General features: G+C 38.7%; 1 protein-coding gene across 1 annotated transcript in view; it reads right to left on the minus strand.

The window, feature by feature from the left end:
* INVS (inversin) overlaps window positions 1-12,483 on the minus strand; it is a 99,827-nt gene that overhangs the window by 45,193 nt on the left and 42,151 nt on the right. The window contains exons 4-5 of the mRNA XM_082499326.1: window positions 10,195-10,362; window positions 3,988-4,168 (exon numbers count right to left, since the gene is read on the minus strand). Of these exons, the coding sequence (XP_082355452.1) occupies window positions 3,988-4,168; window positions 10,195-10,362 (349 nt within the window). The remainder of the gene's footprint in view (window positions 1-3,987; window positions 4,169-10,194; window positions 10,363-12,483) is intronic.

Raw genomic sequence — 12,483 nt, forward strand, 5'->3', positions numbered from 1 at the left:
GGCATTCCTCAGGGGTCAGTTCTGGGGCCTGTACTGTTCAACATCTTTGTCGGTGACATGGACAGTGGGGTCGAGTGCACCCTCAGCAAGTTTGCCAATGATACCAAGCTGTTTGGCAAGGCAGACACGCTGGAGGGGAGGGATACCATCCAGAGGGACCTGGACAGGCTGGAGAGGTAGGCCCAAGCCAACCTCATGCAGTTCAACAAGGCCAAGTGCAAGGTCTTACATCTGGGTTGGGGCAATCCCAAGCACAAACACCAGCTCAGCGGGGAATGGCTGGAGAGCAGCCCTGAGGAGAAGGACCCGGGGGTGCCGATTGACGAGAAGCTCAACATGAGCTGAGGGTAAAAAACTGGCTGGATGGCCGTGTCCAGAGAGTGGTGGTAAATGGAGTTAAATCCAGTTGGTGTCCAGTGACGAGTGGTGTCCCCCAGGGATCGGTGCTGGGGCCCGTTCTCTTTAATATCTTTATCAACGATCTGGATGAGGGGATCGAGTGCTCCCTCAGTAAGTTCGCAGACGACACTAAACTGGGGGGGCGTGTTGATCTGCTTGAGGGTAGATTGGCTCTGCAGAGGGATCTGGACAGGCTGGACAGATGGGCTGAGGCCAATGGTATGAGGTTCAACAAGGCCAAGTGTCGGGTCCTGCACTTGGGTCACAACAACCCCATGCAGCGCTACAGACTGGGGGCGGAGTGGCTCGAAAGCTGCCTGGCAGAAAAGGACCTGGGGGTGTTGGTGGACAACCGGCTGAGCATGAGCCAGCAGTGTGCCCAGGCAGCCAAGAAGGCCAACACCATCCTGGCCTGCATCAGGAATAGTGTGGTGAGCCGGACTAGGGAAGTAATCATCCCCCTGTACTCGGCACTGGTGAGGCCTCACCTCGAGTACTGTGTTCAGTTTTGGGCCCCTCACTACAAGAAGGACATTGAGGTGTTGGAGCGTGTCCAGAGAAGGGCTACAAAGCTGGTGAAGGGTCTGGAGGACAAACCTTATGAGGAACGACTGAGGGATCTGGGGTTGTTTAGCCTGGAGAAGAGGAGGCTGAGGGGAGACCTTATCGCCCTCTACAACTACCTGAAAGGAGGTTTTAGAGAGATGGGAGCTGACCTCTTCTCCCTGGCGACAAGTGATAGGACAAGAGGAAATGGGTTCAAGTTATGTCAGGGCAGGTTTAGATTAGATGTTAGGAAGCATTTTTTCACTGAAAGGGTTATTAAACATTGGAATAAGCTGCCCAGAGAGGTGGTGGATTCACCATCCCTGGAGGTGTTTAAGAAAAGGGTAGATGAGATGCTTAGGGACATGGTTTAGGAGTGGTGGTGTTTTTATCAGGGTAGGTTAATGGTTGGACTTGATGATCTTAAAGGTCCCTTCCAACCTCACTGATTCTATGATTCTATGATTCTATGAGCCACCACCGTGCAATCGCAGCCCAGAAGGCCAACCGTATCCTGGGCTGCATCAGAAGTAGTGTGGCCAGCAGGTCAAAGGAGGTGATTCTGCCCCTCTACTCCACTCTCGTGAGACCCCACCTGAAGTACTGCATCCAGCTCTGGAGTCCCCAACGTAAGAAGGACATGGACCTGCTGGAGCGTGTCCAGAGGAGAGCCACAAGGATGATCCGAGGGCTGGAGCACCTCTCCTATGAGGAGAGGCTGAAAGAGTTGGGGCTGTCCAGCCTGGAGAAGAGAAGGCTCCAGGGAGATGTTATTGTGGCCTTCCAGTACCTAAAGGGGGCCTACGGGGGAGCTGGGGAAGGACTTTTTACTAGGGCACATGTGACAGGATGAGGGGGAATGGCTTTAAACTGGAAGAGGGCAGGTTCAGATTAAACATTAGGAAGAAGTTTTTCACTTTGAGGGTGGTAAGGCACTGGAACAGGTTGCCCAGAGAGGTTGTTGAGGCCCCATCCCTGGAGGTGTTCAAGGCCAGGCTGGACGTGGCCTTGGGCAACCTGTTCTAGTGGGAGGTGTCCCTGTCTATGGCAGGGGGGTTGGATCTCAATGACCTTCAGGGTCCTTTCCAACCTAAACCATTCTATGATTCTATGATTTCTGTAGTACTTTTATTTAGAAGAGATGTAACTTGGCTGAGACTTTTATCTACACAAAATAAAAGGTAACAGGAGCAACAATACCTTAAGATGTAGTCACATGCAACCCATCACCTTTAACAGAGTATTTGTGGCTATATGTGTGCACTACTTAAAACCTCCTACTGTTAACCCATTTACTAACATTTTAGACTCTTTGAGAATTATATACAACAGCCAATGTCTAACTTAAAAACAGAACCCTAAAAATTAATCACGATTTACCAATCAGAAGTTCCCCATGGGCATATGCCACCTAGAGACCTCATCAAGTTCACAAAGGACTCTGGAGGTCTTGGCACATCTTCCCCCTTTATTCTACGTTGATTAAACGATCCATTTTTCCAACACACAAAACTTCTCTCAAATACAATCAATTTCAAAACACGATAAATTTTGCTTCTTGGACAGAACCAAGTGATAACAAGTTATTTCTTTGGGAGACTGATCCTAGGACACTTAAATTGTTGCACAATTTGTCTGTAAAAATTCAATATCCCTACTTGAATGCAAATGCAAATCCGAGAACACTTTTTTTTTTTTTGGTCTGTTTGTTTGTTTGTTTTTTGTGTGTTTTTTTTTGTTTTAATAAACACAATCCAACTACATGTATATTGTCATTGGAGTTGCAGTAACTCGCTCTAGTGAGCAATCCGATTCTTTTATTGGCATTCTTTGTCTGCGGTGTCCCAAAGGGTCATCATGGGGATGAAGCCTGCTAAAAGGGGAGAGAGAGTGTTTGAAGATTCTTTCTTTTTTATCCAGTACATGGTGTTTATTTTTTCCTCCTGCACACAGGAGAATGGAAAATAGGAGGTCAATTTTCTAACTCGTATTATTTTTGTGTCTGTCATTTTATGAGTTGCATTTCTCTGTATTTAGACTATTTATATTTAATCAAGTTTTTACCTGTGTTGCAAAGATCCAGTTTTGTAACCTGTAAAACCAGACTGTGCAGAATTCACATATGTAAGGTTATAATTTACAGAGCATCTGAGTCTCAGGGTAGCAATCTGAACAGAAAAAAAAAACTTTATCTGAATAAAATTTCTTGTCAGAGACGATTAGATTGTCATAATGTGTCTGATGAAGAGCTTGTACTAGGAGTAGGAGATGGGCCAGCTCTGCCATTTTCTTGTTGTTCACTTGTGCTGGCATTACCAGACTACCTGCAATTTCTTTGCAGGATTTTTTTAAACGACTTGTCTATTTTATGAGGGGTAGTTTAGTAGAAACTAGATAATACAAATCTACTCAACCAGGCACATGTAAACTGCAACACACTGCAATAAACCCAAAGTGAACAAATGAGTGATGATGCCACTGCCAATCCCTCTGCGTTGTGGAGCACTCACTTCCTTCAGGCATCTTGCATACCCTACGTGACTGTTTTACATACGGACCAAGTGAGGGTGCTAGCATCAACCTGTATATTAAATATTAGTAAAGTTTTCTTATTTTTTCTGATAAAAAATAAATATAAGCAGAAGTTCTGACATTTTCTTCATGCACCCCCAATGGACTGTCTTGCATACACTCTGGAGTGTGCACACCCCACTTTGCACACCACTGCTCTACAGTACCAGTTTTTGGTTTTTACCTATGAACAAAGCTACATGTGCAAGAACATCTCAATATGCTCTAATTGTTCTTAAATCATCGGGATATATAGCCTGCTGAAGTAATGCATTTTACAATGCTTTGAAGAATCTGAAGCTAAAAAAACCTGTCTACACAAAAACTTCTAATCCTCGTCTAGCAGAAACTATTATTGTTCTAAGAGATTAGTTAGCATAATGCCAGGCTGGAATTAAATAAAAAACGGAGACAAAGATTAAACACCACAGTCAATTAATTATTAAATGACTTCAGCATTGTCCAGTTTACCAAGTAAGGCTGCCCAGTGAAGGGGAGTTCGAAACAAGTTGTCATAAGATGTGACATTGCAGCCTTCATATGAGGTCAGGACATCAACAACTGCTACATTCCCATCAGCAACAGCAAAATGAAGGGGAGTTCGTCCTTCGTAGTCTTGCCAGTTAAGCAGAGATTCTGTAGGTGCAGCTTCCTTTAAAAAAAAATAAGTACAAAATTAAAAAAAATGCTTAAATTGAAGAGAAAAACTATATACTCTTTAGAGATTTTTTTTTTTTTTAGTCTTATACTAAGGAGATAAGCTGTCCTTGTTTAGTAGAATAGAGCTCTACAACCAAACACTTTTGTTACCTTATAGGCTATTTTCAAGTATTTGTTATGGATTTTTTTTTTATACTTATTAATTATTGTACAAGACCTGATTTTCAGTACACACCCTGTAGTTTTACCGGTCTGTTGTGGAAGTGGCTCCTTACATGGATCTTTACAAGACCAACTCGAGCTCTTGTGAAAATAAAAAATCAAGTAAGAAGATCTAGTTAAGTTGAACACGACACATATATCTCTGTATTTTTCTCCTTGGACACTCCCCTTTTCGCACAAGTTAATCTTATGGCTTTCATTATAATATTTTTCTAGCATTTTAAAGCCACACAACTATCAGAGTATTTCTAAAGGAGATATGAAGGTCCCTCACTGACAGGATAGAAGTAAATGAGAAAGTACTTCGAATGAATGCATCTACATGTAATGAATGAAAAAAAAAAAATCTTTCAAAGGATCGTGATTATTCATTTGATCATGTAACACAGGCATTAATAGATATGACTTGACTTTTCATCACATTTTCTTAAAAAACACGCTAAATTACTGTCACATAAGGCCCCTAGCTATACAGTGATAACGATAATTTCCTCTCTCATCACCTTCTTTCTAGACAGATTTCATGAATTTCTTTCTCAGGCAAAAAGAACTGAATGGGTATAAATGAACATCATCTTAGCACTGCAGAGATCTCCAAATGGCAAATATCATAAAGCCCTATAAAATACAAACTTTAAACTTCACTTTCCTGAAAAAAAGAGATACCTCTAAAGAAAATGGTAAATAATAAAACAATAGAAACTCAGGATGCAGGACATTAAACATCTAGAGCAGAAGTAGAATGTCAAAACAAGAGTTCAAATAAACTACAGGGAGCAAATGTGCTGTTCTACCTTCAACAATTCAGAACAATTCACTGAAGTCATGGAAACCCTGTGCAAAGGAAAAAAGAAATGCAGTCCTGAGAGTTTTAGCTTCCAACAATAGAGTGAATTTTAACCCATGATAACTGAGAAAAACAATCCTCCTGAAAATACAGAGCCACACTACATCCTATAATATATTTATGAGAGAGGAGAAAGAGACTGTGCTCAGTGCAGCTTGTCAACAGTTAAGGCAAGTTCCTGATCCCTTTCTCACTACACTAATTGCCATTTTTCCTATTGACTTCACTAGGTATGCAAATAGGCCATAAAATCACTTGGAATTGCATTATTTGAAATGCAGTAACTCTTACACAGAAAATGACATCTAACATTAAGAACAATAAATCAAGCAGCAGAAAGTCGGGAAATTCCAGAGCTATGGTCTCTATCCAAATATTGATTGACCAAGGTTGTACATTCTATATGTTCTATTTAATAGATAAAAACCAAAATACATTTAGAGTTATATTTAACCATATTTCCTAAGAGCAATCTGGCTTAATTAATACTGCAGTAGTAACCTCAACTTTGCAATGCCCTGATTCTTTGTTTCGTACTGACTTTTTTTCCTAACAGTGTCAACTTAAACTTGCTAATATTCGATTAATGTAAGTTTTCTAAAGTTAAACATGTACATACTTCACATGCTTCATGCAAATGCTAATTAAGTTGCTTGTCACACACAAACAACTCCATTAGTTTTAGATATCAGTAGTTAACCATGTTTCGCTAGAGAAAAAAATTAACATACTGAAACATACTGTAGTTCATTACTATATCTAGCCACTAGTACAATAACAAATAATCTATTAAAACCAAAAAATTGATAGATGTGACTCTCTTAACTAATAATACAAAGTTAACATTGTCACACGCACAAACCACAATAATCAAAGCATGAATAGCACTTCTTTTAATAAGCATTCAAAAGCATTTATCTGAGCCACTACAATGAAAAGTGAAGTTTTATGTTCTTCTCTAGCTTTAATAATTCTCAGGAGAAAGCTAACTGATAATATGCTTACTTTCTGTCTGTTCAAAGAGCTCTGCAGGGGGAGTATAGAGTCCACTGCAAAAATTCAGAAGTGATCTTTGTAAGAATCACTTTTAAGAATGACTAAAAATAAATGATGATATGAACAGAAGTTATTACTGAAATTCTAACTCCACCAGTGGAAAACCTGTTTGAACAAAATGGACAAACAAGAAAAAAAATGCTTCTTCACTTTACCTATAATTTATTGATGTAATCTGGAAAGCTTATTTTCAAGCCTTCTAAAAGCACAACAACATATTAAATAAACGACTCCTAAAAATCCTGGCTCAAAGTCACCAATGTTCCCCAGAACACATCCCCATAATCAAAAGGGTTACTTCTGCAAAATGCTAAGGAATCTTTTAAGGACAAAGTCACTATATATATTCTACGCTAAAAGTACTCATGTGTTTTGGAATTTCTGGCCACTTAAAACTAAAATTTTCTAGGCCTCTTTCTGCCTACATACAAGAGTATAATTTCATTGTTTTTTAAGTGATTTTGGTGTAAAATTAGATATAATTAGATTGCCATACTATATTAATATTTTAAGCACAATACACAGAAGAAACACAAGGTACGCATTTTTTCTGCAGCAATTAGAACAATGGAATTGTAGGCAACAATGGGAAGTGTTGTATAAATAAACGTCATGTCTCTTACCATGAAGAATAAATAAAGAGAAGAGATACAAAATAGACAGAGTGCTAAGCAGTTGCTTCCATCATATTAATGGAACCTTATTCTGTTCTTTTCTCCTTAAATCTTCCCAACGTTTTTCATGTAACCCAGCACTGCTGAATCTGGAAAGGTGGAAAAGGAAGTTGACCATGAGAGGATCTCCAGATTAGAGTTTCTCTCTACTTCACATGTTTACTTTGTAAATATGTCATGAGTTCCATTTTTGCTGTATTTCATGGATTTCAATATTAGATATAACCAATTTGTGCGCAATTGTGACCCCTGCAAACCCAACTTACTTCAGCATTCAGTTGAGCTCTTTTCATTATTGTTTAATTTGACAATCCCAATGGGCTAAGTACTATACAAACATCAAACAGAAAGATGACCCCTTCATCTTATGGATTTATAAACAGGAGACAATAAATGGACACATACAGATGGCAGAGCACAGAAAAACAATACAGTATTTTACAGTATCATTGCCCGTGGTCTCAATAAAACTGGCAGCTTAACTTTTGTCAAGCTTTTATAAAGCAGCACTGGAGAATTCTGAGTAGGACACTAGAGAAAAATAATTTTCTGGGGAATTCTTCCAGAGTGTTAAAGATAACATGAGAGAAACAACAGCAGTGTTGTTTTTCATAACTTAGTCAGCAGGCAACAAAGGCTGCCAATGCAGATTGACCAGCAGTAGATATCAATATCTGACTGCTATCTGAGCAACGGCACATAGCCTACAGCTTATAGCACTCTATCATGAAAGCAAAGACAAATGGTTTGTGTTGGATGTGGTTAAAAAAAATGGAGAGGCAACAGTGACACAGAGTCATTGGCTTTTTGCACTGCTATCACTACAAGACAATATTCTTGTGAACTTTGAAATGCAATCATGTAAGGTAAGACACAAGAGGACAGAAATTTTAACTGTATAGGTGCATACATTAGAAATATCATGCAGAAAGAATGTGAAAAACTATAAAGGTAACCTGGATGTGAAGACCTAGAGAGGAATGAGAATCAAAAGTGATGTTTGGCCAATAGATCTGGAACTGGATAATATGGCAACATAGCTAAGAGGGGAGGGGAAGACTGTGAGCTCTGCTAGGTAGATATCTGTCAAGACAAGTAAGAAAAACACTTCCGTTTGGAGAGGAGACAAGATCTTACTAAAGGATTAAACCCAGAGGCACCACCACCACCAAAAAAAAAGGTATTTCTACTCAAGAACACATTCAATCAACAGATTGATTACCTAGTAACAATGTTTCTGTATCATTAACTTTTACAGCATATTCTGTAAGCTAAATTACTTTTTCATTTAAACTTGTTATTATCTTACTCCATCAATACACATATACAGACAGAACTATTTGGAATATAAACAATTTAGTTGGTGCATGAAAAAGCCTAGATGGAATCAAGAATACACTCTTTTAACTGTCAGTCAAAAAAAGAACCAAAAAACCTGGATGTGATCCTGATTCTGTATTACCTGAAGACAATCTTTGAGAACACCTTCAGTAAGGAGACATGTATTTTTTAATTTTTGTAGTGCATCTGGCTGCAATGGAGTTAATTTTCCTTGCAGCAGCAGGTATGGTGCTGAGCTTTGTTTTAGTAATTAAAACTGTTGATAACACACCCATGTTTTGGCTGTTACTGAATAGTGCTTGCACAGCATCAAGGATTTCTCTTTTTCATGCCCTGTCCTGCTTCCCCCAGTGAGTGGGCTGGGGCTGGGAAAGAGATTGGGAGGGGACGCAGCTCAGACAGCTGACCCGAACTGACCCAAGCAATATTCCATACTGTATAATATCATAGAATTGTGTAGTTTGGAAGGGACCTCTAAGATCATCAAGATCATGCTCAGCAAAAAGCTCAGGGAAAACAGTGAATAAATTCTCTTTTTTGCACACAGCTTTTGCTTTCCATATTAAACTGTCATTATCTTAATCCATGAGTCTTCTTGTCTTCCTTCTATTTTCTCCCAGTCTTGCAAGTGGGGAGTGAGTGAGTGGCTGTGCAGGTGTTAGGCTGCTGGCTGGGGCCAACCCACCAAAACTTTTAGAAACATTTACCCTGACTATCTAATGTTTCACAGAGTCTGTACTTAAAATACAGCAATCCTTACCTACTTTTCAGCAAATTTATTTCTCTAGTGTGGCAGAAAAGTAGATGGTATATACAAACTAAAACTCTGACAAAATTTTGTTTGTGACAAATTATTTCACAACTGAGTCCAAATTACAAATATCTTGAATAATTAGAAGTAAAACAAAAATAAAGTCACATTAATTTAACACTAGAACCTTCTCAAAAACTATTTTTATAGTAAAAAAATAAAGTGTCAGTAACTGTAAGATTATCAACAGGATCTGAAGAACAGCAAATTTTCATATGCCACACATAAGTTCTCAACTTGCAAGCTAATCAGGCAAACAGATATGTAAGTCACTGTAGTTAGTTTACAGTCAATATGTGTCTAGTTCTGAAAGACCTTTGAAAGACAAATATATAGCGAGATTGTTGTAATATGAGAGAAAAATTCAATTGAGACTTCTGTATCTTTCCATGCTAGTGAAGTTCAAAGCTTTCTATAGAATAAAAATCAAGGTAAAAATCAAGCTAAGCACATGATTTCATCGTGTTAGTGTAGAAAATGAAACTGAAATACTGCAGAAAGAGAAAATATGCCATCAAGGAAAAATTATTAAATCCATACACAAAAATATTTGGAAAATCTCTCAATAAACTGACTGTGGGTTGGTTGATAATTGATCAAATATTTCCCAGAATTTTGGCTCAAAAGAACAAATTAAACTAGATTTTTCAGTACAGTTAACTAGAAATAAGCTTTCAAATAATGAAGAAAAGACATACAACAAAGAAATCAGTGTGAAAGATGCAACTGACATGAGTGATATGACTGGCCATTTTAACTAGAACTTGCATTCTTCCCTCCCTTACCCCCCCAAATAAACAGTTACACATATCAAATTAAGAGAATATACATAGTCCATGAGTTAGAGAAAAGATATTAACTCATGGAACTCAGAAGAAGCCCCTTTCAAGACAGCAAAAATATTTAAGATGATGTCTTACAAATTCTTGGATATTAGGAAAAACAAATTATTTCATTCTCAAAGAATCAGTGGACTAAAATGAAAAATTTCAACAGAATAAAAAATATTTCTATCAGATTAAAGTAATATATACAGAAATTGTTATATATATAATAGACTTTCTTACCAGAATACATTTCACTGTGTGAATTGCACTAGGGTCCTTGTTGTTAGCTGCCCAGTGAAGTGGGATTTTTCCTTCAATATCAGGGATTCCAATATTTGAATCATGTTTTATGAGAAGTTTCACATGCTCTGGGTTATTGTAGTAGGCACTCCAATGCAATGCAGTTTGCTGGAACACAATATTCACAAGTTTTACAAATAAGTTGAAAAATTAATATAACATGAAAATTAAAATTGTTTAGAACCTGAAATATGATTTAACTACATTTTCACAGAATGAAAGAGATCACCTAGTGCAACTCCTCTGCTCAAAGCAGGGTCAACTAGAACAGGTTGATCAGGACACTGTCCAGTCAGATTTTTACTTATCTCCACAGATAAAAACTCCACAACCTCTCCGGACAACTTATTCCAATGTTTGACCTCCCTCACAGTAAAAAAATATTTTCTCAGGTTTAAACAGAATTTATTATATTTCAACTTGCGTCCATTGCCTCTTGTCTGTTCACTGTCCACATTCAGAAGAGTCTGACTCCACCTTCTTTACTGCCTCCCATCACATATTTATACACATTGGTAAAATCACCCCTAAACTGTCTCTTCTTCAGGCTAAACGATTTCAGGTTTCTCGGCCTCTCCTTGATGTCAGATGCTCCAAACTGTTAATCACCTTTGTGGCTCTCCACTGGACTTGCTCCAGTATGTCTGTGCCCTTACTGTACTGGAGAACCCAGAAGTAGACACAGCATTCCATTTACGGTGCCACCAGTGCTGAGCAGAGGGGAGGGACCACAGGTAAACCCAACTTTCAACAATGGGTAAATGAGCAATCTTTTGTTACGCTTCCATAATGAGGACTTACAGAAAATGGAGCACATGTACCTAGGTGACAACTCAAAAACAGGCTTTAAACAAAACTGAACAAGTGGCCCATCTACCTAAGTAAGAGTAGATACTCACTTTGCTGCTGAGGTCTGAATTAGGTCTAAGCTACATCATCTTACATGAGACCCACACTGAGAAGCCCTTATGCCTGGAATATAAGTATTTCTGGTAGAAGCTTAACTGCTTTGTATGAGGATTTCTTGGACTATGGCAGGAGAATATTGTCGATGCTACTTAGCCAGCTAAGAGGGCAATGCCATCGGGTGCAGCAATTTCAGACCTGGAGAAAATATCTGAGCTTGGTATTAAGCAATCACGTCCAAGTTAGAATGATCATCTGAAGCAGGCCTCAGCACCAGAGCTGCACTACAACTGCAGTGATTAGTTTAGTCCCTCTTAAATTTGGAAATCTCTTTGAATAACCCAAATCGATGGAGAAACATATAACAAGATTACTCTCCACTAGAGGAAGATGACACTGAATACTGACACTGGACTTGAATCCATCTTGAGCAAAGGTTTTGACTTTCTGTACTGTCCTTGATCACTCAGAGGCTGAATCTAATGCCCACCAACCCATGGCAGTCCAATAAAACATCAAAAGGCAATCCATGCTTCTATTGCCAATTCCTGACTGCCAATAGCTTTTTATGGGCATTATCAATGTTCATAATTACATAAGCAAATTGTAATTTTGTCTGGGTTTTTTTAAACAGTAAGATGCTGGTATATTAATAAGTATTTTATTTATCAGACATATCTCTCCCAACTGCCAAGAAGCAGAGGGTTGTACGATACAGAGTGAATTTTATTTCCCATCTCTCTTTCCCCGTCACCCATGCAAAATATTACATGGCACTTCAATTTGAAAACAGAGAGAAATAATTGCTGCAGGACATCTGTGTATAAGCCTATGATACCCTGGATTAGTATCCTTGAACAATGAGATAGAATTGAGTTCACTGTCATATCCTCAATGTCTCTGTAAAGGAAGGCAAAAAGGAGACTGTTTTTTGTGTTTGTTACTTTAGGCTGTTAGTTTAGTACCAGAGTGACATAATGTGATAGCACAACCTTTTGGTCTACTTGGTAGTTCACTAAAAAAGAGCTCATTCTCAGACATAACTGGAGGTGCTGCAAGGAAAGGTCTGATAACTCACACCACGTACAACGACATACATCCTACCACCATAAAGCATGTTCAAACCGTCACAGCCTGTTAGGATTGGAATTGAAAAAACTTCCAGCAGTAGAAATTTGTAGTAAGTTAACAAATGTTATTTCTTAAGTGGAGCTGACGAGTATCCTTAGAAATTGACAGCTGCAAGAAAGCAAAAACTTTTGATTAACCAGGAGGCCAACCAATGTAGCCTTAGTTTACTGGCTTCTCTCACCTACAACCTGC

The sequence above is a fragment of the Vanellus vanellus genome, assembly GCF_965231255.1.
Source record: "Vanellus vanellus genome assembly, chromosome: 2".
NCBI lineage: Eukaryota > Metazoa > Chordata > Aves > Charadriiformes > Charadriidae > Vanellus > Vanellus vanellus.